The sequence below is a fragment of the Brassica rapa genome, chromosome A05 (assembly GCF_000309985.2).
Source record: "Brassica rapa cultivar Chiifu-401-42 chromosome A05, CAAS_Brap_v3.01, whole genome shotgun sequence".
NCBI lineage: Eukaryota > Viridiplantae > Streptophyta > Magnoliopsida > Brassicales > Brassicaceae > Brassica > Brassica rapa.
Window position 1 is genome coordinate 1,540,546 of NC_024799.2, and position 26,943 is coordinate 1,567,488.

The window sequence follows — 26,943 nt, forward strand, 5'->3', positions numbered from 1 at the left end:
GAGTATAGCTGTGAAATCAAAGAAAAGAAAAGAGGTAGAGAATATAATGTTGATCTGTGAGTCCATGTGATTTATTTTGTGTACTCTTTTTCTCAATATTTGCTTTGTCCCCAGACCACTCACACATGTAGGACACTTAACCACTGTTTCCTATTCAAGCATTCGTATTCTTTTCAATCATATAGTTTCGGTATTCACAGTCTACGTCCCCTGTCTATGATGATCCCAGTGTCATATGATCACAAGTCTTACTCTGTGTATCAGAACAAAACTATTAATCAGTAAAATACTAATATTCATCTCGTATTCGTGATGGGAGCGTGAACCTGATCATTGATAGATACTGTATTGTTAAGTAATGTAAATTTAACGAACATTTAAATCATACGAAAACCTTCCGTATCTTGTACATTGTTTACCCTTGTACGATAAAATACGCGATCACAAGTCACAACACATGTTTTTTGTTCCCTCCAATTCTAATTTTTTTTAACATATATTTTCTTGTCCGAGCGAAGGCAATCCTCAAAGCAAACAACACATGAAAACAAAGACTGAAATTGCGTAAAAGCTTCAAGAAACTGACTACGTATTTAATCAAAGAGTTTCCCTAGAGTTAGTTAACTGATCTATTGGGATGCACACTCTTCAGTAGATAACGTCTCCTCTTGGAAGACCGAACACGAAGCCTAAGCATCCACAAGATCACCAAGAAACCGATCAAAACAAACTGAAGTGCGAACACAAGCTTCATACCTGCAGATAACAAACATTTTGGTTTTTGGTCTTGGTCTGACATTATCAAACATAACAAATTAGCTTTATGCAAAAAAGAGAACCTTGGAGATTCTTGACCATGTCCTGAAGATTCGCTATAGTCATCGAACTATTTGGATCGGCTGTTACAGAACCGAGTTGCCTGTCAATAGATTTACGTTCGGTTCTAGGTTTGTAGACGTAGTTAACGTTACCACCCATTACACATGTGTTCGGACAACTAATGCTACTCTCATACTCGTCACTACCATCGCAACAATCTGAGAAATACTAATACCAATCAATGTTCCAGAGAAGATCCATTCACTGAACTAAAAGAGCTTAAACGACAGCGTTTTAGTTATTTACTGACCACAGATTCGATCGTTCACACGAGAAGAGTAAACAAACTTAGGAGAACTTCCTATGTTCCGACAGTAGAATTTGCCGTTCGGACATGCCGAAGTTCCTGAAGTACACAAAAAAAAACATGACGTCATCAATGGATCTACAGAGAATGATCAGATCTTTATCTGGGCAGCTATAAAGTCACGTACCAGGCTCATCGGTGCCGTCGAGACAGTCGCAGAAGTTGTCGTTGAGACGGTCTCTAGGGAATGATTTGGAACCATCTTTGCATCTGATTATATCTGACTCGAAGTACTTTTCATCTGCTTTAAAGTAGAAGAGTATAAGAGGAATCAGAGATCTAGAAAAAAGTTTCTAAGTTTGTGTGAATCGAAGAAATCAAAACCTAATGGATGAACTCCGACGAGGGGAGTGGTTGAGGAGTTGACGGAGACGACGGCGAGTAAAAAAGACGACACGTAGTGTAGCAGTGTAACTTTGTTTCTCGACATGTTTGCTGTTTTCCATTTCCCAGTTTCGTTTATGTTCGGTTACTAAAAAAAGTACATTGACTCGTTGGTTGACTTGACCCGCGCAAATAATTAAAACGCTGTCGTTTTTGTCAAAGTTGCTGGACTATTGATAAGTAGGCCTTGGGCTTTGAATTTTTAACGTTGGGCCACACTACCCAATGAATACTTTTATTTCTTGGCTCCGACCATTTCACTGCTTGAGTGAAACGACACCGTATCGTCTAAGAACAAGAGAACTTTGGAATACTGCAAGAGAGTTCACAACTTTTTTCATTTTTGATGAAATCCCAGCGGTTTGGGATGAGAATGTAAAGAAGATTTACAAAACATCACAGGTTCTCAAGAAAAAAAGGGGCAAAGATCAGACTTCTCCCTATTAACACCAAAGAGGTTAACTACAATGATCCTTATCTATCTCTCTCATCAGATACAAAAACCATCACGTCGCTTGAGTTAGATTGCCAGTTGCTGCTGCTTTAGCTCCTTTGGTAGACTTTGCACGACCTTTGGTTGTAGGAGAAGGTTTGTCTGAAGCCGCCTCAGGAGTCAACTTTCCCATTTTCTCCATCTTCTTCTCCAGATCAGCTAGAGGGTCTTTTGCAACTTTTCCCTTAGGACTCTTCTTTCCGTTCGTTAGCTTGAGCTCTAGTCGGTATAAGGCGCACGCATCGGACTCGTTGATCTGGTACTCGAACAGATGCCACTCGAAGGGACCAGGAGGCTGTGGATCCATGTAGTAAGATCTCTTCTGGCCTTCTTGCTCTTTCATCAGCTGTTTTCTTGACTCATGCCATCCTCGTCCGCTGTAGTCTGGAAGCGATCTCTGCTTTCGGTTTCCGCTATCGTATGCTCTTCTAGGCTTGTCGAAGAATAGCCATTCTCTGATCGTTTCGCCCTCAACCAGCTCAAGATGAAATAGCTCTGCAAGTTAACAAAACGGAGGTCAGATGAATAAAGAAATAAAACAATCGGTTTCTCTTTTCGGAGAGACAAAAAGAAGAAGACAAGTAAACACTCTCACCTGCTGCGTTCCATGGGCATTTTGTGTTAACAGCTCCTTCACACACCGGGATGCCAACATTCTTACCCAGAGTCTTTGCACGAAGAGCATCAATCAAGAGATTGTCTTTCAGACTAATCCCCCCAGGTCTCAAAACAGGTGCCGTGCCAGGTGAATCTTCAGTCAGAGCTAGATTCCCATGGTAGTCACTGCAGTAGTCCATGTACCAGTCAGATCCGTGAGCAGGCCTCGTGCAATCCCACAACGCACACTTTGGTCCCAGAAAGGCAGAAGGAGGAGGCACACGGACACTTGGTGGAGTAGTGAACTCAGACTCGTCGGGAACATCGAGCTTAACCGAAGGGGTGCCGTTGTTGAATTCCTGGCGCACTTCTGAGAGATGGTAATCTAGCTGAGAAGTTATATCCAAGTGGCTTAGCTTTTGGCCATGGAAATCAGGAGCGGTGCTAAGGCTTGGATCAAACTCTTGAAATGCACAATGGAGTTGATGGTCATGTGTTCCCGAGTTATTAACAGCATCCTGAGAGACAGAAACTAAGAACTGTAAGAAATAACAAAACCAAGACAAGAATGCAAAATATCAAACAGAATACAGAATCAATGATGTTACAAATAGACAATTCAGGAGGAACTGGACATCAATGAGACGTATGGTTTAAGCAAAAGATCACTTTGGAGAGATCCTTATAGCAGAGAAACCATCATAATCTCAACTAATCTGACTCAGAAACTTGTGCTACCCAAAACTTGAAACAGAAAATAAGAACTGTAAGAAATAACAAAACTAAGACAAGAAAGCAACATATCAAACAGAATACAGAAACAATGATGTTACAAATAGACAATTTAAGAGGAACTGAACATCAAGAGACATATAGTTAAGCAAAAGGTCACTTTGGACTGCCATAATCACTATTAAACAGACCCTACAAACTTATACTACCCAAAGGAACTTTGTAACCAGGCTAAAACAAGAGCTAAGCTCACCTCAAAACCACTCAAGAAGTTAACATCAAAAGAGCTTTGATCAAAAGGCTCAGCAGCCCACTCCAACTGTCCCGGAGAACACAACCCCTGATCAAAAGCGTCAGCCTTTGGTACATTATGTTCTTTAAACGAGCTAGTAGCATCATCCTCTTCATCATTAAGCTTCAACAGACGAGCAATCTCCTCAGAGAATTGACTAATACTTCCACCCTGTCGTCATAACATTATTATCAAAAGGAGCACAAAAACTAACAAAGTCACGATCTTTTTTTGCGAGTACGAACCAGAAGAGAAGACTCCGGAGACGGAGCGCTGAGCTCAGCTTGCCACTCGCGGAGATTCTGAGAGATTTGAGCTTCCAGGACCGCGTGATCGTTAACCCTCCCTTCTTTCCTAGCGGCTTGGAGATGGGAGAATCTCTCCTGGAGTTGCATTAGCTTCTCCACCAGATTCTGGTGGGACGAAGACACGCACGTGATCTTCGGATGGTTTGACATCACGAAACCTAATCGTCAAAAATCGAATCTCAGCCCTAAATTAGAACTCGAATCGGATTAAAAAAAACCCTAAAAATTGAAATCGATACAAAGGGACTCACGTTTTTTTGTAATTCAAAGCAAGTTATTTGCTCGGAAGGAGAAGATGGAAGAGGAGCAATCAGGATGATGATGAAGAGAGTTATACAGCGAGGAAGGAAGGAGTCATCAGAGGGACGACGACGACTATTTTTTTTCTTTCGATGTTTTGGTTTGATTCGGAACTTTCCTGCGAATGAAAAACCCGACGGTTTGATTTAATATTTATCAGGCCCATTTGTGGTTTGCTATATATCAGGCCCATTTGTAAATTCGAAAAATTGAAATATGCCAGTAATATCAGCTTCTGCCTAACAAATATGCCATTGATGGTATACAATTTTCTTTAATGGTATACAATTTCTACTTATTATTTGCTTTCTTTTGGCTCTCTACCATTGCAATTTATGATATTTTATGATCATACCATCTCTCAATACCAGAAGAGGATGCATTTAACATATAGCTATAGATACATACATATTTATCTATATTTATATGTGTATACATAATGAAGAGAATTGGGGGAGCCAAGATGGAATATGATGAAAAGGAAGTGGCAAGTGATCTCCTGCAAGATATTGACACATAATATTAATGCAACACAGAGTCTCCATACCACAGTGACATTGGTCGCAAGTAACTTCCAATTATAGTAATAAGCAGACACGTTGTAGGTATGAGCATCATGATAAGTAGCCTCCATTCAATTCCTCTCTCTCTCCTCTCTTTGTTTATTAATCATGAAACTACTCTTTGTCTCTTTCTTTATCATTTCCACTCATCAAATCTAATCGATCATAGCCTAGCTATACTCATTATTCTCTAATATATCTGACCAAACATGTAGCAGACTTAAAACCTAATAAATGATCATCCGTACACCAAAAGACACCCTCAAGTAAGGATAAAACCACCTTCTCGTTTCTTTTTCTTTGACTCCATATAACACAACTCCTCCATAGCTCTTCTTCCTTAGATCGTCAGAAAACTCATAAATCTCTATCTATTAACGGTTTTCATCTTCCTCTACTCTTGTTTTTATTACTTCTGAATTTTAGTATATACTCTCCTTATATAACATCCTTTGATTATATCTCGCAGGGGAGTATCATCGGCATCTGTTAGAGACTATGAAGAGGACACATCTGGCAAGTTTCAGCAGCAAAAACAAGACCCAAGAAAAAGAAGAAGGAGACACTAATGGTAACGACAGAATCATCATGAATCAGTACAAGAACTACGAAGCAGGGCTGATCCCATGGCCTCCCAAGAACTACACTTGCAGCTTCTGCAGGAGAGAGTTTAGATCTGCTCAAGCACTTGGAGGGCACATGAATGTTCACAGAAGAGACAAAGCAAAACTCAGACAGATACCTTCTTGGCTCTTTGATCCTCACCATCATCACACACCTGTTCGCAACCCTAACCCTAATCTTAACTCTTCTTCAACAACGCCAGCTCATTTTGAGCCTTCCCCAACCAACCAGATATCCAAAACGACTCCTTTTTCTTTTTCCCGGTTCGATCTTTTGGAAAATACTACTAGCTATGGAGGTTTGATGGTGGAAAGAGAGAAGAACAATAACAATGTACGTAGCAGAGATCTCAAGAAGAGTGCCATGGATTCATGTCATGCTGCAAAATGTGAGATAAGTCGTGGAGAACTGATGAACAAGAAAGATGGAGTCATGGGGTTGGAGCTTGGGATGAGTTTGAGGAATCCCAAACACGTTCTTGATTTGGAGCTTCGACTTGGGTGCCTTTAAATAACTTCGATTAATAATTTAACTACCAGATTATTTGTAAGATTGTATGTATAGGCTATAGTTGAGCAGTGTGCAAGAGATTGTGATTGCATTTAGGCAAGAATCTTCAAAAAAAAAAGTGTTTATCTCATCTGATGAGAGAGTCGATTGATCAAAAATGAATTTGTAGTTTTTCTTATCTTCCACTCGGTAGAAAATTTTATTGATAAATAAACACCTACGTACATTTCGTCTTTTTACTTTATAATTGCTCTTTAACTCTATTTTAAAGACTCCCATACGTATAAATTGTAAAAATGAACTGTATAAGTATACATGTAGTCAGTATATAATAGTCCATAAATACGTAGTAGAGTTACGTGAAGTAGGATCTAGAAAAGATTAGAGAAAGTGGGTTGCATGTGTATGCGATCATTAAGAACGTATAAAGTGATAAAGATTGCATTACTATAGAGATGGGTTGATGAGACACAGACGCATTCGACAAAGTGGTACTATGAAACATATAGAGATGGATGAAGATCAATTGACTCAGGAATAGTTAATGCTTTCATCCTTTACACTGATCACCATCACATATAGTGCTTAGTTTTGTAGTATATAATTATATTTACTGATTCTCATGCATGTCATCAATTCACTTCATGATGCGTGTGTTAGTTATAAGAGGAAACATTTTCAAAAAAAATCTCTATATTGTTCAATATATTGAGAAATAAATGGGAGTACATGAGGACTGAGGATCAGTAAATATGAAATGTATTCTTTTTTATGCATGGCTTGTGATTAATACATCAGTGCTTTTTGGCCATGAAACTCATGTCAACTATATGTATGTATGTACATACATATATTAATAATGAATGTACATAGTACATGCAGATCAAGAGCCAAGAATGTATGAGACAAGATTAGAAAATTAGTGATGTGAAGGAAACAAGAAAATGGAATGTTTGGCCAATACATTTGGGATGTTTGTGGTTTCCATAAACAATTTAATCTGACATTTTACATCTTTCCCAACAATTTTCCAATACATCATTACCTTTCCCTTTTTAGAATCTATCACTTTCCTCTCTAATCTCTACCTTCCCGTTCAATTCTTCCCTTATCTGTGAATAATAGTTACAATGAGTTTATTCAAGTTTGAGTGATGTGAAAGGTGAGAGTTTTTCATGATGTACCTATTAGATTTATTTTTCTTAGATATTTGCCCCCAAATTTCTTATATTTCTTTCAATAATTTCATTCATTGTCAATTCTAACTATAGTATCTTTTATTTGGTTGTTGTTTCTAGTAATAGTGAGGAATTGATCTGAGCAAACCCAGGGATTATTTGGCTAAAACTGTTTAAACTTATAGGATTTGTTAACTGTCCAATCACATTGACTTCTGTCTCCATCTCAAAATCACATGCTTCGAGTTATGTCTTCTCACCCGTTCTTTCCAACCCAAGAATATCTTTTGTTTTTGTCTGAGGTGACTGATCTCTCGAACCACATACATACGAATACAGTAGTTATAATATACTTTTTTTTTACTTTCCCCAACATATATTATACTGAAATTAGATGTGAGAAACTTTATTAACTTCCACCAAGGAAAGCAAAAAAAGAAAATAAGTTGTTGTGTTTAGAGTGACACTAAAATTTGTATGAAATATATTGAACACAAAGCACCAGTGGTCTAGTGGTAGAATAGTACCCTGCCACGGTACAGACCCGGGTTCGATTCCCGGCTGGTGCATTTTTGAAAGTTTCATATTTATTGTGAGCCACACACTACTAACTACATTTGGAGGTACTTTTACAGTTCGTATCAGTAAACTACTTGTCTTCGCAGAGGGGATATGTTGGAGGTACCTTTGGTGTTTTGTTTTGCAATAAAGGAGTTTAGACTTGTATATTACCGTAAACTACAACGTTTTTTTAACTGCTGACATACTAACATGTTTCGACTTTAATCAAAGATGGAAAAGACTCTACTAACATTCTATTAACGAATGTTGTTTATAATTTTCGGTTGATTAATTGGAAAAAGTGGCTAATGAGTAATGCACAATTACTAACTATAATCATATCCACGTAAACTGTAAGAACACGAGCATTAAGTGAAAGTCACATGCACACAATATCCTAGTTGCATCAGACGATCTCTCGCTCGTGTACAAAATCCGTAAGTAAATTATACTAATTCTTTTGGCTAGTAAATCATTATTGAACTTCTGATAATCTCAGGTGATTTGAGTCCTAGCTAGTCTGTACCAGCTACACACTCTGTCTATATAACCAAATATTCCCAAGCCACCTAAGCCAATCCAGCACAATCAATCAGTTTTAAGAGCTTTTGTGTTTTGTTTTGTCATAAAGGGAGTTTTTATAGCTTATTGACAATTATACTAACAAAAATGGCCTCCAAATACATTAATGGCATTAGCATTTGTCGGTACATCTTTACCGGCATTTGCCCGTTTGCCCGTTCTCCTCACGTCACGACAAACAGCGGCAGTTCCAATGTCCGGCGTTCGGCGGAAGAACTTATTATAAATGTTTTCTTCTCAATTGAAAGATTAAAGAAAGAAAGATGATGGAATAAATAGTTAATTAATTGAGTTAGCTTTGATGAAACTCCAAAAATCAAACGTATACGTGTATAAAATAATACGAGAAAGGTGATAGAAGACCTACGACTACCACATTACTAAGAATTTGGATATTTTTCTATGGAAAATCCACGAATGAAAAGAATGAGAAGTTGGACTAATTTAATTAATATCCAATAATTGATTAAAACTACACTATTTTAATCAAAAAATATTAGTCCCATGTTGCAATCTCCATTGTTGATTGTCTCCTTATAATCCAACATGTGACCCTCCATTGTCTACCGTTCACACCCTTTGGCTAACTCGAAAAATTTGGGACATTAATTCCATTCTTTTATTTAAAATGAAACTCTGTGCAAGCAAATTGATTTTTGATATACATAAGGAAAATCCTATTATACATTTGTATGTATACTATCTTAGTTCATGATCGATCTACTGAATACATCTAATGAGCTTTATTATGTGGGTTCCCTCAAATATTACATTAAAGGTTTTTACATGTCGCATAGATATACTTTCAAACCAATAGCGTTTGTTTGAGACACTGGATTATAAGAAAATGTATAATATTCATCACATATTACAAATTTCTAAACGAAATAAGTAAAGATGATACATTATGGACATGGTAGACTAAAAAACAAATTAAAATTGTATCATATTATATGTGTTTGTAAATGATCATTGAGTGAACCTACAAAATAAGTCGGCCTAAGAAAAAGACCTATTCTCTTTCATCAAAATGTCACTATTATAAAATCCACCCAAAGACACCAAACACTTCTCCATCATCATTGCATTTCTTTTTCTTTTTCCCCAACCACTATTTCCTAGTTCGCTCGTGCACATCTCTGACGATCCCAATTCTAAAATCTATCACTTCCTGCAATCTTTTCAGCATCTTAAGAAACTACTAACACGATACAGAAGATAACAAAACAAGAGACTCCTTCTTTCTTTTTCTTTGTACAAGATAATATAAAATCATCACCGTTTTGTTTGTTTAGCCGATGGCAGCTTCCGGTAACGGTACAACGGCAGGGACAGGCTCACCGTGCGGTGCGTGCAAGTTCCTGAGGAGGAAGTGTGCATCGGATTGTATATTCGCACCTTACTTCTCATCGGAGCAAGGAGCAGCAAGGTTCGCAGCTATTCACAAGGTGTTTGGAGCCAGCAACGTGTCTAAGCTCTTGCTCAATGTCCCAATCCATGATCGATGTGAAGCTGTTGTCACCATCGCCTACGAAGCTCAGGCTCGTCTTCATGATCCTGTTTATGGCTGCGTCTCTCACATTTTTGCCCTCCAACAACAGGTAATAAATTAATTGAGAAATCACTAGTAGTCCATCAATTTTTATAGCCACTGCAGATTTATATGGTAGTAGATTGACATGATATTTAGTGCATGGAGCTAGATTTCCTAGAAAAATCTTGACGTATTAGTATCAACAAAATTTCTCATAAAACGTTTGTTTTCACACTAGTTTATTTTTCAAATACTAAATAAATTTTCAATAAATTTTTATTATAGTTTATAAAAAACGTTACAGCGATCAGTCATCGTTTGAATCAATTTTGTTTAACAATTAGCGTTTGATTTGTTTATACATAGGTTGCTTACTTGCAAGCACAAGTCATGCAAATGAAGGCACAAATCGCCGGCCATCAGACGTCAGCCGCCGGAGATCTAAGAAACAGCTCAGAAAGTACTCACGAATACACGACTTGGCAACAATCTAGTGGCTCTCCGATCGGCAGTGCGTACGCAGCACCATATGACCATCATCATCCTTACTACGGTCACGTAAACCCTAATAATCAGGTCTCGCCACAGAGCTCGCTAGAAGAATCTTTAAGCAGCACGAGCAGTAACGTCACTACTACAGCTAACGTGCGAGAGACTCAACAAACCGGAGGTGGCGTATACCGTCACGGTGGGTTAGGGTTTCACGAAGGATATCCTAACAAAAAGAGATCAGTTAATTATTGTAATAGCGATTTAGGTGAGCTTCAGGCTTTGGCTCTTAGAATGATGAAGAATTAAGATAAGTTGGTGACTAATTATGTAGGCATACGCAGAAAAAAATGAGATGTTTTTCTAATTTTGATAACAAACAACAAATCATAGCAATACATTTGGATGTTACATGCTATCATCAATAAACATGTTTGCATGCCTGTTTGTTTTGCACGTGGTGGCGATCGCGGCTAACATTAATCGTTAACGACAGGGAGTAGTATTTAGTTTGTGGTTGCTTGTTTAACGACAGGTTTCTATAGTGATTTGTTCAATATTGATGTTTCTGTTTCAATAATGTGAAATTCACGCACAATGATTGCTTGTCTTAGATTTTCATAAACGTTAAAAATAAAACGAATTCAGAAGACGTAGCTAATTGAGGAATGACCACTCGACAATAACCTATTGTTTCTTCCATGAAAAACTACGCAAAGAAGGTAATGCATGTTGCACAAGCACAGGGAAAATAATAGGAGGATTCACTAAATTCCCATAATCCCATAACTTACAAATATAATAAATGTAGACGTGTGTGCCATCCAAGGGTTGACTTTGATTCACACGACACACTTATTCATTATATACATGTTTATTTGGCTGGTTACGAATTATTTTATTTTCTGTGTGGAAGTCTGGAAGGTAATACAGACTTTAATTGGAGCATAGATGTTCACCATCTTTGGCAAAAAAAAAGGGTAAGCATAAATCACAAAATAAACAAAGGTTTAAATCTAAACATCAGCAAAAAGATTGTTTCTTACACTACACCTCTACGCATTGTGTATATGCTTGTAATTAAACGTCAACTAACTATTTATCTGTAGCATCTCTACGAAGGCTTAAAGGTATATGGTCTAAACGATAAAAAAATAAAACTCAACTTTACTTTCAGTACAAGAAACTAAGTTTATAAGGAATCTATATAACTATGAAATGAAACTGTTGATAAAACAAATCTCTCTAAAAGAACACTTGCAGAACATAGGAGGGATGTATATTATGGTTGTCAGTCAGAGAAGTTAATCATCAAAAATCATTTCATCTAGAAATTTATTGCTAATATATCAATCGACCACGCATTAATCGTGCATTTAATAAACATGTTTACCTAAACATTAACTAAGCAGTGTCTGGTTAGTTATGATAGCACCAATCCCCCATGTAAATAGTAGTGGCCTTATTCGACAAAATGTCCCCTAAATTGTATGCAAGCTTTTAAATTCATTTCATTTTAATGATTCTTTTAATTTTGCTTTGCCAACTCTAATCAGTCTCATCCATTTCTAACCCAATTTCCCACCAAGAAGCTTCCATTGTTGTCCACACCTAAAGGTCACAAGTGCTATTTTAGTCTTTTGAGAAAGGACTTTGTGGTTTGTAATCTCGAGGTAACCTAATCAAATTTTAAACAAGTTATTAATAGAAAGAAAAACAAGTTTAATTAAGAAGCACCTGATCAACACTTCACGAAAACGTTTATTGATTACTACTATATCAACATGTTGGATACATGGAAGTTGTTTCCAAACCATTTTTTTTGAACCAAATTGTTTTGGTCTAGTGGTAAATGAGCTCCAGCTGGAGTGTCTGTCCTGGGTTCGAGCCTTGGCCACTGCGGAATTTACATATGGGCTGCAGCATCCGAGACCAAGACCGTTATACGGTGAGCCACCTGGTGACCTTTGGGTCCATGCTCACTTCGGTCTCTAGTCTGTACCACCACGGTGGGGCCAGGATACTCGGTTAGCAAAAAAAAAAAAAACCATTTTTTTTTATCAAAAGGTTATTATGTGACCTGTGAGTTATGAACAATAACTCGGCGATGCCTATTTTTGAGTCAAGCCGTTTATGTATATGCTTATTAAATATTATCCGAACTCTTCGAGCCCATTACCGGAGACCAAACTTGTTAATTCTTTCTAATATTATAAAGAGCAGATCGAAAGAACGTGGTCAAAGCATGATATCACCACTTCGATATTCATCAAGAAACGTATGTTAGTTATTCACATATTCCGATGTAGTTTTAGTAAATATACATTAAAACAACACTGAGAAAAAGGAAAAAAAGTTCATGATCGAGGATTAACTGGATGCAGCATGTATACTACTATTATTATTATTTTAAATAGTAATTTCGCCATCATAGTGCGTTTATTTTAAGTTCATGACGTCTAAACTGACATGGAATAAACACGAACTGTAGTCATTTTGTCGAATACAATAGTGGATTGAAACGGCAGAAACTAGCGCACGTCGGCCCGTAGCTTCAGTGTACGAACAAAGTCTTTGACCGTTGAATTATCTATCACACGTGTGGCCTTCCTAAAAGTCGTGGGACCCTATTAACAATTTCTTTCCCAGGCCTTGTACTGGGCTATAGGCCCATTATTAGTAAAAGTTAGCCCAATAAGCTTTTAAACGGGTTTATTGGGGTTTATAATACCCTCTTTATTATTAAAGGACTGATTCATGTTTCACTAAGCCACGTGCTTTAACTTTTACTAGATTTTGATCCGCGCTTTCAAAACGCGGAATCATTTTTTAAATTTTTTTTATTTAAACTAATAAATATTTGTCTAATCTATATTTTAATAGATTTTATATTTGTTTATAGTATTTTTTTTATAATCTTGTCTTTATTTTTTTATTATATAATAATAAATTTGTGTACTAATTAATTAGTTAAAAGATTTTAAAATGGTAAACTTCTACTCAATAAATTTAATTATATTGTGATTATATATTTGCTAAGGTTATTTATTTACAATTTTAACTTATTAATTAAATATTATATGAAAAATGTAATAGACATTACGTTTTTCATTCTACATATTTTTAAATAATGCATAAATTTTAAATTATAATTACACAAATATTAAATAATAATTATGTATTAAATTGATTTATAATTGTTTTTAAAAGAAAAAATTGTTGTGCTTCTTTGACTTTAAGTTTTTAAATTATTGGGCTGTTTTATTTAGTTGGACATAAACAATGTTGGGCTTTTAATTTCTGAAAACCATTAAAAATAATTGAAAAAATTAATGGAAATTTTTGTAATTAATTGGAAAAATCAGGAGCATAATCCTAAGAAGGATTCTGCTTTAATAATATAGATTTGGGGTTTGGTGTTAATTATGTGTTGAAAATGTACATTAACACCCTAATGTGGCATATGTATAACAACGGTTAACGAGAAACAAAAATGATTACAGACCCCAGACTGAGTTTTGAGTTAAAACATTTTTGTATTATGAGGGATGATGCATATAACTGTTTGTTCGGCACAAACCAAAACTAATGCAAAGAATATTCTTATATAAGTAAAAAAAGTTAAAACCAACAAAAGGCAGTTTATCAAGAAGCAGGGATAAACTGATGGTTTATTCTTACAAACTGTTATCATTGATACACACTCTTCAAGCTGTAGTAAAACTGATAACTTATTCTTAGAATTCTTTGCTGTTGACAAAAAAATTAAAAAATGTTCGCAGACAAACTAAACATTGTCTTCTAACCAGAGATGATGAGATCTCACTTAGATCTCTTGTTAAAAATGCTCTCGTCGATGAAACCAGGAAACCCTTTGAGCACATCTCTTAGAGCGTAGTAGTGGCTATCACATTTATGGTCTGTAATGAAATTACCTGAGAGAAGTATCCTCTGAAAATGTTGTCCTGGATCTCTCTTCCATAGACTAAAGTATTCTACTTTCTTCCCTGCTGAGCTTTTCGTGTTTCCTCTTACGTTCCTCATCAGATAGTACACCGCGCCAGGTACATACAACTCTTCTGGCAACTTAACAACATCTTTAGTCGTAGTTTCAGTGCTCAAAGAATCAGACTGATTGTTCTTGGATGAAGGGAGTTCTGGTTAGAAACACGACATAATGAGATTCATGAAGCGTTGATACGTCTTCTAGTGATTCAGTGTTTAAATTGTGTTACCTGGAAACTCGTTCTTGTTTCCAAATTTTGCATACTCAGAAACTTTACGAGCTGCGTCTTGCACAGAGGAGACTACTTGTTTAGCGTTTGTTACCAAGTCTAATACGCTCTTCCACTCTTCCTTCTCGATGACACTTGTCCTGGATTCACAAACCATGGCGGTAAACAAAGTTATTGTAGATAAGAGTAATGAAGTTTCAAGAAGTGTTTAGCTAATTACCAATCAGTCTGAAGGATTTCATCTCTCAATCTCGCTAAAGAAGCTTGACTCAGTCTAGGTATAATATCATCCTGAGATTGGCAGAGATGCTGTGAGTGTAATCTCAACAAAACTTGATCAAGAGAAATAGAGTCTTGTAGTTTGTTCTGACCTGCATTACAATAGTTGTCACAAACTCAGAGCAGTTCTCCGCAAGCTCTCTGGAAACACAAGGAGGTGTAGCATATCCAACTGCTGAAATGATCTCAGCGTCGAATCCCAGCTCCTTTCTTGGCATCTTCCTGAGCATAATCGCCATCAAAGAAGCTATAGCACCTCCCAGAGAATGACCAACAAGCCTCAACTTGTATCCCTCGTATCTCTCTAAGCACCTTCTCATAGTCTGCAGCTCGTGATTAAGAAACCACCGCGCAGCTTCAGCGGTTCCAAAGTGCGTTGAGTAGCCTTCAAACGTGACCTCATCATCGCTCGAAGAGACAATATCAGTAATAATATCGTAGATAGTATGCGTCCCTCGTATCCCAAAGACCACAAGCTTCCTCCTATGATCAACTCCCACGTAGTAGCCAGGCCTCATGACGCTAGAGTCTTTCACGAATTTAAGAATGTTGTTCTCTCTGAGCATGGTGTTCTTGGCTAGACCGCTTACACTGTCCCTGTAACAGCCCTTGGCTAGCTCCGCGTTGTAAATGAGATCGGAAACTGTAGACTCCGAAACAACTTGAACTCCCTTGACGTCCTCGAAGGGAGACAAGGAGGCTTGTCTGAGGTAGATGAGGTAGAGACCGATTGTGAGATCGCCGAGAGTCCATCCTTCGATTCCGAGCTTACTCTTTTGGATACTAGCAATGATCTCAGATAAAGATCGATTACCAGGTTGTGATCTCTCTCCTGGAAAGAACACCACACTGTCTCAGGACTATGAATGGAACCAAGAACCAAAAATCAAGAACAAGAACCAAGAACAAGAACAAGAATCAAGAACCAAGAACCAAGAACCAAGAACACTGTCTCAGGACTATGAATGGAACCAAGAACCAAGAATCAAGAATCAAGAACAAAAACTATATAGACCTGTTGGAAGAGCCCATCTACGTAGTTGAGAAGCTGGCTCAAGTGCTTTGGTGAGCCAAGCTAAGTCTAGTTTCCACTTGCCATCTCCTGTATCTTCATCACCGGAGCTGTCACTCTCGATTCCTGATTCAACTCCTCTTCTATTCTCTAAGCTTGAAGAAGAAGAAGACGAGTTTGGTGTTTTGTTGGGATCATGTGAATCTTCTAACTCCTTGCCTGATGATTCTGGTAAACGTGACTGAAACCGTTTGACTACGTTGTAGAGTACTCCTTGGTATAACTCTCGTCTCTTCTTGAACGGTGAATCATGCAAAACTGAAAATAATTATATAAAAATTGAAACTTTTCTCAATAATCTTCAATAAAGTTCAAAACTTTCAAATCAAACATATTAAAACAAAGTGAATACAGCAACTAGAAAAAAAAACCATAGAGACTACTAATATCACATTCAATATTCGCCTAGTTCTAAAAATCGGTTTAAGCAGCGTCTAGTGGCAAATCGAACCTAAACAAAACAATCTTTTTTTTTTGCAAATAAAACAAAACAATCTTTCTATAACAATTTTCTAAAAAAGGCAGTTAGGCTCCCGTCTAATCAATAATCTCATATAAAGCGTCTATCTATCGATATTTTGAACATTGATATTCGCATTAATAAAGTTATTTCTCAATAAAACACTCTATGTTCAAGAAGCTGAGTGTAATTAGAGCTTACAGAAGTTCCATAGAAGCCGATTCAGTGACTTGATAGCCATTGGTCGTGGCTCCAAAAATGGATTGTATAGTCACACCGAGGACGGAGCAGAGTAAGTGAAACTCCGGTGAGGCGTGGCAGGATTAATCGGTGCGTGCCGTTAGCTAACCGCTAGGCCGAGCATATCGGAAAACGAAAGACGGAGGAAAAGTATAATACGCACACAACCGAACCGACTGATCTACCGTCATCGAGATTTTTCGAAGCTATTGGGCTTAATTGGGCCTATTCTCGGCCCATTGTTATCGGGTAAGTGTAAAAAACAGGGGTACTTACGTCTTTCAATGAAGGCCTGAGCGATTTTACCCCAACCAAACCGAAATGAATCCGAATCTATTATACAAAAATATCCGAACAGATCTATGAACTTAGTACTTTGGGATTGAGTTATAATCTGAACCGAATCGAAATCCAAATTAGAATCCGAAGATATATAAAATTAGTTAAATGTGTTAATATTTTTAATGTTAATATTTTTATATATATTAAGCTGATTTAGATATTTTTGTAATTTGTTTTATTTGTTAGTTTGAATACTTTTTAGTTAATCTAGATAGTTTAACTAATTTTTAATTAGATTTGTGAATAATTTTTATATTTTAATTTTTTTTTTGTCAATTTTTGAGGTTTTAAAATATATTTTTGGACGATTTCAAACATTAGTTACCATCCGATCCGAACCGAACCCATTCCAATAATTAGTAAAAACCTAACATGACTTATGAGTATAACATCGAAAATCCGAAAAGCCCGAATCAACCGAACAAAAATCGACGAGCCCAAATGCCCACACCTAGCCTAGCTCAAAGCAAATCCTCTGTTTTTACTTTTTATAGAGGAAAGAAAAAAAAGAAGCAAAACCTACTGTTACAAACTTATTGTAACATATAAAAAGAGATGACCAAATCTATCAAACCACTTGTAGTTGTAGTGTAATAACAGTTGGGACATAGATAAAATTAACTGCTTTGGAACATTAGCCTTGCATGCTTACCGCATACTCACTTAAAATAATGTGTCTACTATGCCAAACAACATAGGAATTATATGAACCATAACAATATAATTAGGATTTACAAAATTATGTAATGTTTTGGATCGGTGCAACGCTCGACTAATTGCGACAATGAAACAAAACAAAGATTAAATATCCTATTGATTTATCATAACAGAACATAAGCTAGCTTGCAACGTTCAGGAAGAGAGACATAACCAGGTATTTTAGTAAAGTTGAATCTCTAGATTATTAAAATACCAGAAAGCAGCATTCAAATTAGAAAGAAAAAAAATAGTGAAACGATAGAAGTGTCTTCTTAAAAAAAAAACTAATAACTTGATCTCTACGTCAAGCAACCTAGTCGACCAACAAGAACCCATCATCAGAAGATATGTTCTTTTTCTTGTCAAGTTCAACTTTGATATCCGAGACCATCAGCTCAAGGTTCTTGAGTTCTTGGACCAGAGTAACATCAGCATCATCATCAGCTTTCTTCTTCTCTTTGGACATCTCTTCAAGCTTTGTATTCAAGCTGTCCAGCTTTAATCCTAGACCCATGACATGTCCCTCGATTTGTTTGATTTGAGAGTCAAAGACACTAGTATCATATGATCTCTTCCTCTCCAAGTCACCAAGCTTCTTATTCAAACGCCTATTAAATCCCAATTCTATCTGCGCAGCACGCTTCTCTACTTCTTTGTCAAGGGACTCCTTAGTATCATCTGCTTTCTTCCTATTCAAAGAGTCAAGCTTGAAGTCTAATTCCATCAGCTCAAGTTTCTTGGCACGTTTCTCCAGTCGTTGGGCACGAGACTCATTAGTGTCATCTGCTTTCTTCCTCTCCAAGGAAACCTCATCAAACTTTAGCTTCAACCAGTCAAGCTTGAAACCTACGTCCATCAGCTCACTCAAATCGCTGCTAGCCTTGTTAAGTCTAGTATCTGAAAGGCTCTTTGGAGGCTTGTTGAGTGTTTTAATGACCCTGAGGAGGACATGCATGTATGCTGTCTTCACCTCTTGTTTCGTTGGTTTGACATCTAAAGCAATGTCTGGGTGATCTGTGAATATCTTTCCCACTTTAGTAACCTGCCATGGAGAAAAAAATGTTTTATGTTACCCTATAAAGCAAGTAGTTATCCATTTAACTTACTTACCTGAGAAGCAAAAACTTGAAAACCGTTGATATCGACAGTCTTATTCTTCTTATTGTTGGATACTTCTTCTCCATCAAAAGCTTCAATAACTTTAATGTAGACTTCAATGATGAGTTTGTCCTTCTCCAAAAACCCTTTTTCCTGAAACTTGCTTACAGGCAAGACCTTCCCGAAACCCCATGATGGATGCGAAGCACAATACAAGTTGACTCCTTGTCCAACTATGAAACATAAAATAAAATAAAATAAAATAACAATTACATAAACTTTTTCACCAATTGCATTTTGTTCAAACATGAGTTTAGGCTTATTTCCTGTGGCAACATCAAAGCGTCTTATTGTACGTCCCAACACACAAGTTACATTAACAAAAAGAGAGAGAGAGAGAGAGAGAGAGTCAAACGCTGATAAAACTTGATTCCACATTAAAAATAAAAGGAATAAGACTTCATTACTTGGTGATCTGTGGAGTTCTTTGTCGGATTGATTCAACAAAACGAAGTAATAGTTAACACTTCTTTTCCATCCAGTTCGCAATTTTGTAGAATTTGCAACGCTAAGGTACATTGACAAGTGACCATTAGCAAGACGATCTCCCTTGGGATAAATGTCGAGATACCTGAAAGACTATATATTATGAAACAAAAATTAACAAATCAAATTAAAAAAGATACGATTGTTTTCGTGTTACGTACCATTCGCATCCGCCGGTCACGAATGTTTTAGACGATATGACAGCTTTCTTCTCCGACAAGTTATCTATCTCAAACCTAAAACACGGCTTTTGGTTCCACATATCTCTAACCAAACTCTTTTCTAGTTTTTCTAACTTGGAACAAAAGATAAACTTTTTAGAAACTCTCTGTTGGTTGCGTGCGGTGGTAATAAAGAAGCCTTGTGTTTATATAGAGGAGGCTAGGGTAAAACTTCTCAAAGCATGTAAAACTGAAAATATATATTTTGATTGATTTAGAAATCTATATAGTATTTATAAATCCAACTAAAATATGGAAATCCGGATGTATTCTTTCGGATTTGAGTCTTTGTATTTTTAACTAAAAAATCCAAACAAATCTATTTAAATCCATTGTAAAATCAAATATATTAGTAAATCCGTACGATTGAATAACACTTGAGTTGATACAGAATTTATGAATCATTAAACCAATAACACATGATTTTAAAACAGATATGAAAATCATAGAACCAATAACACTAAATTTAGTTCGGATTTTCAAATCCACTAAAATACAACAACCAATAACCCTACTGAATATTTTTTTAATAAGTAGAATGAATAATTTAACTAAATCCATACTTATTGCGATCATAAATATTAGTACTACATAAACTCTAAAACCTTGAAAAGGAGTTATGATTTAGGGTAGAGTTGGTTCTAGTAGCTATTGTTACAAATATTTTCTTGTGAAATGTAACACAAACACATCCATCTTCTCTGACCAATTGGTTGTTTTGTCTTAGAAAGAAAGATAGATGCAAGACTGAGGAAGAGACGGAAACTCTCAAACCATGATGTCATTCATAATAACTAAAGAAGAGTCAACAAGGGAGGAAACGTCAAAACCATGAAAACGAGAAATGCAATTCTCAACTGAATTCCTAGCAGAAATCGAGTATAATAAACTAACTTAGTATTTATTGTATTCTTTTAGTAAAGTATTAATTTATAGAGTTTTTATTGTATTCTTTTAGTAAAGTATTATCGTCATTGATAACAAAACCGTCTATAGAGGCCGCTCGATAAAACTTCTGAGAGCCCTAGCTCAAAAGGTAAACTGAACATAAGTTATCTTGCAACGTTAAGGAACATAACCATGCTGAATCGCTAGACTATTAGGAATTTAGAAAGCAGAGCATTAAAACCTAATATACTAATAACTTGATTCGAGGTCAAGAAACTTAGTCGACCAACAAGAACCCATCATCAGAAGCTATATTCTTTTTCTTGTCAACTTCAACTTTGAGATGCGAGACCATCAACTCAATGTTCTTGAGGCTTTCCTCGTGTTTTTGGACAAGAGAACCATCAGCATCATCAGCTTTCTTCTTCTCTTGGGAGATATCTTCAAGCTTTGTAATCAAGCTTTCCAGCTTTAACCCTAGACCCATGACATGCTTCTCCATTTGTTGGATTCGAGAGTCAAAGACACTAGTATCATATGATTTTTCCCTCTCCAAGTTACCAAGCATCGTATTCAAACGCAATTCCATCAGCATAAGATTCTTGACACGTTTCTCAACTTGTTGGGCACGAGACTCATTAGTATCATCTGTTTTCTTCCTCTCCAAGGAAACCTCATCAAGCTTTGTATTCAAAGAGTCGAGCTTCAAGCCCACTTCCATCATCTCAAGATTCGTGACACGTTCCTCTAATTGTTGGGCACGGTACTCATTAGCATCATCTGATAAGCTCTTATTACTAAAGGAAGCCTGATGAAGCTTCAGCTCAAGTTTCTTGACACGTTCCTCTACTTGTTGGGTACGAGACTCATTAACCTCATCAAGCTTCAGCTCAAGATGCTTGACACGTTCCTCCAGTTGTTGGACCTTAGACCCATCAGCATCTGGTTTCTTCCTCTCCAACGTAACCTCATCAAGCTTTAACTTCAACCAGTCCAGCTTGAAGCCTACGTTCATCAGCTCACTCAACTCGCTGCTAGCCTTGTTAAGTCTAGTCTCTGAAAGGCTCTTTGGAGGCTTGTTGAGTGTTTTAATGACCCTGAGGAGGACATTCATGTATGCTGTCTTCACTTCTTGTTTCGTTGGTTTGAAATCTTTTGCAATGTCTGGGTGCTCTGTGAATATCTTTCCCACTTTAGTAACCTGCCATGGAAAAAAATATGTTTATATTACACTATAAAGCAAGTGGTTATTCAAAAAAACACATGCACTTAACTTACCTGAGAAGCAAAAACTTGAAAACCGTTGATGTCAACAGTCTTCTTCTTGTTGGATACATCTTCAACTTCTCCTCCATTTATGTAGACTTCAATGATGAGTTTGTCCTTTTCCAAAAACCCTTCTTCCTGAAATTTGCTTAGAGGCAAGGTCTTCCTGTAACCCCATGCTGGATTTTCAGCGCAAAAGCTGCTTTGTCCTAAACCTATGAAACATAAAAAAAAATACAATAAACTTATTCACCAATTGCAATTTGTTCAAAAAGAATGAGTTTAGGCTTATATCCTGTCGCAGCTAGCAACAAAGAGATATGATTATTATGGTCCTAAATAGCTAATTAACTTCAAAAGAGATCTTATTATTATACGTCCCAAACACAAACTAAAGATTCAAACATTGACAAAACTTGGTTGCACAAAAAGGAATAAAACTTCATTACCGGTTTTGTAGAGTTCTTTGCCTGATTGATTCAACAAAACAACGTAAAAGTTAATACTCCTTTTCCATCCAGGTTGCAACGTTGTATCATTAGCAACTTGCAGGTACAAAGACAGGTGACCATCAGCAAGACGATCTCCCTTGGGATAAACAGCTAAAAACCTGAGATAATATGAATATGATTCAAGACACAGGGTTTAACAAAGCAAGTTAAAAATCCGATTGTTTTCGTTTTACCATTCGCATCCGCCGCTCTTGAATGTGTTAGACGATATGGCATTGGCTTTCTTCTCCGAGAAGTTATCTATCTCAAACCTAAAACTCGGCTTTCGATTCGACATATCTATCCAAACCTTTCCCTAGTTTTTTTTTTTCTTTATTCGAGCAAAAGACGAACTTCTCAAAAGCTCTATCTGCTTGGTTACGTTCGGTGGTAAAGAAGCCCTTTGTTTATATAGAGGAGGCTAGGATAAAACTTCTCAAAGCCCTAGTTGCAGAAAAGGTAAAACTGAAGAATAAATAATTAAACAAATCCACTACTTAGTTAGACCAAAATTAATTTATTTTTACTATTTTTTTAGTAAACTATAACTATTATCTTTTTGTAGATTTCCTATAAAGATTAAAGAATCCCTCTGTTTATGTAAAGGAGGCTAGGACAAAACTTCTCAAGCCCTAGAGCTCAGAAGGTAATCTGAAGAGCAAACAATTAACTAAATCCACTACTTTTTTTTGCTAAAAAAATTAAAAAATAAATCCACTACTTAATTATACAAAAATAAATATATTTTTTTTCTTCAAAAAAGTATAACTATTATAATCATAGATTTTATTTTCCTAATATCCAAAATATATGATATAATTAGTTTCCCATATATATATAAATTAATGTCAGGTAGAAATCAAATGTGAAAATTTGGTTAGCTATGGAAAAAAAATCGATTTGTTGGGTCAATTTTGAGATTAAATCAGAACGAAAAAAAAACACTTTTGATTATGTCAAATCTCTAGACTATAGGGTTTCACAGTGCAAAACTAAAAACCAGAAAACGAGAAAAATGAAAAGACATTCGTGCTTTTATAAGCTTAGTCGACCAACAAAAACCCTTCAGCAGTAGATTTGCCCTTCTTCTTGTCTAGTTCAACTTTGAGACACAACACCATCAGCTCAATGTTATTGACGCTTTCCTAAAGTTGTTGGAACCGAGTCGACCAACATAGTAGTGTCTTCTAAAGAAGACCTAATAAACTAATAATATGATCTCTACGTCAAGAAACCTAGTCGACCAACAAGAAACCATCATCAGAAGCTATGTTCTTTTTCTTGTCAAGTTCATCTTTGAGATGCGAGACCATCAACTCAATGTTCTTGACGCTTTCCTCGAGTTGTTGGACCAGAGAACAATCAGCATCATCAGCTTTCTCCGTCTCTTTGGAGATCTCTTCAAGCTTTGTATTCAAGCTGTCCAGCTTGAACTCTATACCCATGACACGATCCTCGATTTGTTCAAAAATAATAGCATCATCAGTTTTCTTACCCTCCAACTCATCAAGCTTCGGCTTCCAACACTTATTAAGTTCCAATTCCATCAACTCAAGATTTTTGACACGTTTCTCTACTTGTTTGGCACGAAACTCATTAGTATCATCTGCTTTCTTCCTCCCCAAGGAAACCTCATCAAGCTTCAGCTCAAGATTCTTGACACGTTCCTCTACTTGTTGGGCACGAGACTCATTATCATCATCTGTTAACTTCCTTTCAAAGGAAACCTCATCAAGCTTTAGCTCAAGATCCTCGACACGCTCCTCTACTTGTTGGGCACGAGACTCATTAGTATCATCTCCTTTCTTCCTCCCCAAGGAAATCTCATCAAGCTTCAGCTCAAGATTCTTGACACGTTCCTCTACTTGTTGGGCACGAGACTCATTATCATCATCTGATAACTTCCTCCCAAAGGAAACCTCATCAAGCTTTAGCTCAAGATCCTTGACACGCTCCTCTACTTGTTGGGCACGAGACTCATTATCATCATCTGATAACTTCCTCACAAAGGAAACCTCATCAAGCTTCAGCTCAATATGCTTGACACGTTTCTCTACTTCTTGGGAACGAGACTCATTATCATCATCTGATAAATTCTTCCCCAAAGAAACCTCATCAAGCTTCAGCTGAAGATGCTTGACACGTTCCTCGAGTTGTTGGACCTGATACCCATCAACATCTGGTTTCTTCCTCTCCAAAGAAACCTCCTCAAGCTTTGACTTCAACCAGTCCAGCTTGAAACCTACGTCCATCAGCTCACTCAACTCGCTGCTAGCCTTGTTAAGTCTAGTCTCTGAAAGGCTCTTTGGAGGCTTATTGAGTGTTTTAATGACCCTGAGGAGGACATTCATGTATGCTGTCTTCACCTCTTGTTTCGTTGGTTTGAAATCTAAAGCAATGTCTGGATGCTCTGTGAATATCTTTCCCACTTTAGTAACCTGCCAAGGTAAGATAATGTTTATGTTACACTATAAATGTTAAAGTGAAGAAGTGAATAGTAACCGCAGATGAATAGTGATGCGGAAGAATAGTAAAAACATATATTTATTTTCATTTTAGCTTCTATCATTTCTTGTAGTCACAATTGTGAAGACTAAAGTAATTAAGTTTCTCTCTTTATTTTCTCTACAATATTTTCGTATTCTCTTTATTGTTCTTCATTGTATTCAAGCTGATCTCATATTTTTACAATAAAGTAAATGGTTAAACATAAGAACAGATCCATTTAACTTACCTGAGAAGCAAAAACTTGAAAACCGTTGATGTCAACAGTCTTCTTCTTCTTGTTGTTGGATACATCTCCACCTTCTCCATCAAAAGCTTCAATAACTTTAATGTGGACTTCAATGATGAGTCTGTCCTTCTCCAAAAACCCTTTCCCTTGAAATTTGCTTACAGGTATGGTCTTCGCGAAACCCCATGCTGGAGTCTTAGCGCAAAACAAGTTGGTTGATAGTGAAACTGTGAAACATAAAGAAATAAAGTAACAGTTACACATAAACTTCTACACTAATTGCATTTTTTTACAAACATGAGTCTAGGCTTATTTCCTGTCGCAGCAACAAAGCAATATGATTAGCAAACCAAGCTAACTAGAAAATAGATCTTATTGTACGTCCCAAACACAAGTTACATTTCAACAAAAAGGAGTCAAACACTGATAAAAACTTGATTCCATATTTAAAAAAAAAGGAATAAAACTTCATTACTTGGTGATCTGTGGAGTTCTTTGTCGGATTGATTCAACAAAACAAAGTAATAGTTAGCACTCCTTTTCCATCCAGTTCGCAACGTTGTAGAATTTGCAACGTAGAGGTACAAAGGCAAGTGACCATCAGAAATACGATCTCCCTTGGGATTAATTTGAAGATACCTGAAAGAATATGAACTATGAAACAAAGATTAACAAATCAATTAAAAAGATGCGAATATTTTCGTGTTACCATTCGCATCCGCCGCTCACGAATGTCTTCGACGATATGAGAGCTTTCTTCTCCGAGAAGTTATCTATCTCAAACCTATAACTCGGCCTTTGGTTCCACATATCTAATCAAACTCTTTCCTAGTTTTTCTAACTTGAGCAAAAGATGAACTTCTCAGAAACTCTGATGGTTGCGTTGTGATCAAGAAGCCTTCTGTTTATATAGAGGAGGCTAGGATAAATCTTCTCAAAGCCCTAGCTCAAAGGTAAAGCTGAAGAATTAATATTTTTTTTATAACTAGAATGAATAATTAACTAAATCCACTACTTAATTATATCATAAATATTATTACTACATAAACTTTATAAATTAATATTTAATAAATTAATTAATTTTTTCGGTTCTGAGTTGGACTGATTCAAAATATGACATAAATTGATAATATAATAAAATAATATTTTTAGAAAAATTTATATAAATATATAGTTCCATTAAAATTATAAATTACTATATATTAATAATTACAAATAAAATACTGTATTCTTTGTTTTATATACACAATAAAATTATATCTATTATTTTCTGATACTTCAAAGTATTTTAATAATATTTAATAACATTTTATCTAAAATCAAATTTAAATTTTATATACCTAAATAATATAATAAACAATATGAAAGTGAAAATTTTAAAATTTAATTAAAGTATATATGGTTGATGACAAAAGAAATATTAAAATATATATGGTAAAATCAACATTCTCTTATTTTATACAAAATAATATTATAAATATAAATATCTATGTAAATTTTTTTTATAGATTAATAATTCTATAAATCAATAACATAACTGAACATAAAACTTCGATAAAACTTCTCAAAGCCCTAGCTCAAAAGGTAAACTGAACATGAGTTAGCTTGCAACGTTAAGTAACATAACCATGCTGAATCGCTAGCTATTAGGAATTCAGAAAGCACAGCATTAAAATGATATAAAAAAAAAGTGAAACCGCAGTAATGTCTTCTGAAGAAAACCTAATAAACTAAAAACTTGATTCTAGGTCAAAAAACTTAGTCGACCAGCAGAAACCCATCAGCAGAAGATATATTCTTTTTCTTGTCAAGTTCAACTTTGAGATGAGAGACCATCAACTCAATGTTCTTGACGCTTTCCTCGAGTTGTTGGACTAGAGAACCATCAGCATCATCAGCTTTCTTCTTCTCTTTTGATATCTCTTCAAGCTTTGTATTCAAGCTGTCCAGCTTGAACTCTACACCCATGACACGATCCTCGATTTGTTTAAAGAAAATAGCATCATATGATTTTTTCCACGCCAAGTCATCAAGGTTCG

At 36.1% G+C, this 26,943-nt stretch overlaps 7 protein-coding genes and 1 non-coding gene across 11 annotated transcripts; 3 read left to right on the top strand and 5 right to left on the bottom strand.

Annotated features, from left to right (window-relative positions):
* Positions 1–446: 446 nt before the first annotated feature.
* LOC103866632 (glucosidase 2 subunit beta) lies at positions 447–1,672 on the bottom strand. The gene is made up of 5 exons (XM_009144585.3): positions 1,511–1,672; positions 1,314–1,427; positions 1,130–1,225; positions 840–1,037; positions 447–756 (listed from the first exon to the last, which is right to left on the bottom strand). The coding sequence occupies exons 1-5, from the start codon at positions 1,614–1,616 to the stop codon at positions 617–619; spliced, it is 654 nt and encodes a 217-aa protein (XP_009142833.1). The 5' UTR covers positions 1,617–1,672; the 3' UTR covers positions 447–616.
* Positions 1,673–1,960: 288 nt separating this feature from the next.
* LOC103866633 (transcription factor VOZ2) lies at positions 1,961–4,426 on the bottom strand. Its single transcript, XM_009144586.2, has 5 exons — positions 4,244–4,426; positions 3,930–4,150; positions 3,646–3,855; positions 2,659–3,178; positions 1,961–2,558 (listed from the first exon to the last, which is right to left on the bottom strand). The coding sequence occupies exons 2-5, from the start codon at positions 4,140–4,142 to the stop codon at positions 2,077–2,079; spliced, it is 1,425 nt and encodes a 474-aa protein (XP_009142834.2). The 5' UTR covers positions 4,143–4,150; positions 4,244–4,426; the 3' UTR covers positions 1,961–2,076.
* Positions 4,427–4,678: 252 nt separating this feature from the next.
* LOC103866635 (zinc finger protein 11) lies at positions 4,679–6,042 on the top strand. Its single transcript, XM_009144588.3, has 2 exons — positions 4,679–5,235; positions 5,325–6,042. Exon 2 carries the CDS (start codon positions 5,354–5,356, stop codon positions 5,987–5,989), a length of 636 nt encoding a protein of 211 aa, XP_009142836.1. The 5' UTR covers positions 4,679–5,235; positions 5,325–5,353; the 3' UTR covers positions 5,990–6,042.
* Positions 6,043–7,665: 1,623 nt separating this feature from the next.
* On the top strand, positions 7,666–7,736 carry TRNAG-GCC. Its single transcript has one exon. It is a non-coding gene; the product is annotated as a tRNA-Gly (tRNA).
* Positions 7,737–9,550: 1,814 nt separating this feature from the next.
* LOC103866636 (LOB domain-containing protein 16) lies at positions 9,551–11,311 on the top strand. Its single transcript, XM_009144589.2, has 2 exons — positions 9,551–9,911; positions 10,211–11,311. Exons 1-2 carry the CDS (start codon positions 9,609–9,611, stop codon positions 10,640–10,642), a joined length of 735 nt encoding a protein of 244 aa, XP_009142837.1. The 5' UTR covers positions 9,551–9,608; the 3' UTR covers positions 10,643–11,311.
* A 2,608-nt stretch (positions 11,312–13,919) lies between these two features.
* LOC103866637 (sn1-specific diacylglycerol lipase beta) lies at positions 13,920–16,834 on the bottom strand. Its single transcript, XM_009144591.3, has 6 exons — positions 16,581–16,834; positions 15,863–16,177; positions 14,940–15,679; positions 14,789–14,859; positions 14,569–14,708; positions 13,920–14,490 (listed from the first exon to the last, which is right to left on the bottom strand). The coding sequence occupies exons 1-6, from the start codon at positions 16,618–16,620 to the stop codon at positions 14,156–14,158; spliced, it is 1,641 nt and encodes a 546-aa protein (XP_009142839.1). The 5' UTR covers positions 16,621–16,834; the 3' UTR covers positions 13,920–14,155.
* Positions 16,835–17,838: 1,004 nt separating this feature from the next.
* Positions 17,839–20,291, bottom strand: LOC103866641 (MATH domain and coiled-coil domain-containing protein At2g42480). 2 transcript variants are annotated; one of them, XM_009144595.3, is made up of 4 exons: positions 19,466–20,291; positions 19,226–19,389; positions 18,771–18,991; positions 17,839–18,702 (listed from the first exon to the last, which is right to left on the bottom strand). In XM_009144595.3, exons 1-4 carry the CDS (start codon positions 19,564–19,566, stop codon positions 17,974–17,976), a joined length of 1,215 nt encoding a protein of 404 aa, XP_009142843.1. In that variant the 5' UTR covers positions 19,567–20,291; the 3' UTR covers positions 17,839–17,973. The 2 variants fall into 2 exon arrangements, with proteins under 2 accessions (XP_009142843.1, XP_033148423.1); XM_033292532.1 differs by having other exon boundaries at positions 18,771–19,389.
* A 243-nt stretch (positions 20,292–20,534) lies between these two features.
* LOC103866640 (MATH domain and coiled-coil domain-containing protein At2g42480) lies at positions 20,535–26,128 on the bottom strand. Of its 3 annotated transcripts, none has more exons than XM_033292523.1 (4): positions 25,614–26,128; positions 25,380–25,543; positions 24,905–25,131; positions 20,535–21,614 (listed from the first exon to the last, which is right to left on the bottom strand). In XM_033292523.1, exons 1-4 carry the CDS (start codon positions 25,712–25,714, stop codon positions 20,691–20,693), a joined length of 1,416 nt encoding a protein of 471 aa, XP_033148414.1. In that variant the 5' UTR covers positions 25,715–26,128; the 3' UTR covers positions 20,535–20,690. The 3 variants fall into 3 exon arrangements, with proteins under 3 accessions (XP_033148414.1, XP_009142842.1, XP_033148413.1); XM_009144594.3 differs by lacking the exons at positions 24,905–25,131; positions 25,380–25,543; positions 25,614–26,128 and adding exons at positions 21,692–21,894; positions 22,129–22,289; positions 22,365–23,384; XM_033292522.1 differs by having other exon boundaries at positions 21,529–24,608.
* Between the last annotated feature and the right edge of the window lie 815 nt (positions 26,129–26,943).

Excerpts from the sequence above, each read along its gene's own strand:
- LOC103866632 (XM_009144585.3), bottom strand. The coding sequence starts at position 1,616 with ATGTCGAGAAACAAAGTTACACTGCTACACTACGTGTCGTCTTTTTTA. Across the intron at positions 1,428-1,510 it reads CGTCGGAGTTCATCCATTAG|ATGAAAAGTACTTCGAGTCA; the intron begins GTTTTGATTTCT and ends ACTTTAAAGCAG. Across the intron at positions 1,038-1,129 it reads TGTGAACGATCGAATCTGTG|ATTGTTGCGATGGTAGTGAC; the intron begins GTCAGTAAATAA and ends AGTATTTCTCAG.
- LOC103866635 (XM_009144588.3), top strand. The coding sequence starts at position 5,354 with ATGAAGAGGACACATCTGGCAAGTTTCAGCAGCAAAAACAAGACCCAA.
- LOC103866640 (XM_033292522.1), bottom strand. The coding sequence starts at position 25,714 with ATGTGGAACCAAAGGCCGAGTTATAGGTTTGAGATAGATAACTTCTCG. Across the intron at positions 25,544-25,613 it reads GTGAGCGGCGGATGCGAATG|GTATCTTCAAATTAATCCCA; the intron begins GTAACACGAAAA and ends ATATTCTTTCAG. Across the intron at positions 24,609-24,904 it reads TTCAAGTTTTTGCTTCTCAG|GTTACTAAAGTGGGAAAGAT; the intron begins GTAAGTTAAATG and ends TTACCTTGGCAG.
- LOC103866633 (XM_009144586.2), bottom strand. The coding sequence starts at position 4,142 with ATGTCAAACCATCCGAAGATCACGTGCGTGTCTTCGTCCCACCAGAAT. Across the intron at positions 3,179-3,645 it reads ACTTCTTGAGTGGTTTTGAG|GATGCTGTTAATAACTCGGG; the intron begins GTGAGCTTAGCT and ends TCTGTCTCTCAG. Across the intron at positions 2,559-2,658 it reads ATGCCCATGGAACGCAGCAG|AGCTATTTCATCTTGAGCTG; the intron begins GTGAGAGTGTTT and ends GTTAACTTGCAG.
- LOC103866637 (XM_009144591.3), bottom strand. The coding sequence starts at position 16,620 with ATGGCTATCAAGTCACTGAATCGGCTTCTATGGAACTTCT. Across the intron at positions 16,178-16,580 it reads TCGGCTTCTATGGAACTTCT|TTTTGCATGATTCACCGTTC; the intron begins GTAAGCTCTAAT and ends AATTATTTTCAG. Across the intron at positions 14,860-14,939 it reads TGACAACTATTGTAATGCAG|GATGATATTATACCTAGACT; the intron begins GTCAGAACAAAC and ends TGCCAATCTCAG.
- LOC103866641 (XM_033292532.1), bottom strand. The coding sequence starts at position 19,566 with ATGTGGAACCAAAAGCCGTGTTTTAGGTTTGAGATAGATAACTTGTCG. Across the intron at positions 19,390-19,465 it reads GTGACCGGCGGATGCGAATG|GTATCTCGACATTTATCCCA; the intron begins GTACGTAACACG and ends ATAGTCTTTCAG. Across the intron at positions 18,703-18,770 it reads TTCAAGTTTTTGCTTCTCAG|GTTACTAAAGTGGGAAAGAT; the intron begins GTAAGTAAGTTA and ends TCTCCATGGCAG.
- LOC103866636 (XM_009144589.2), top strand. The coding sequence starts at position 9,609 with ATGGCAGCTTCCGGTAACGGTACAACGGCAGGGACAGGCTCACCGTGC. Across the intron at positions 9,912-10,210 it reads TTTTTGCCCTCCAACAACAG|GTTGCTTACTTGCAAGCACA; the intron begins GTAATAAATTAA and ends GTTTATACATAG.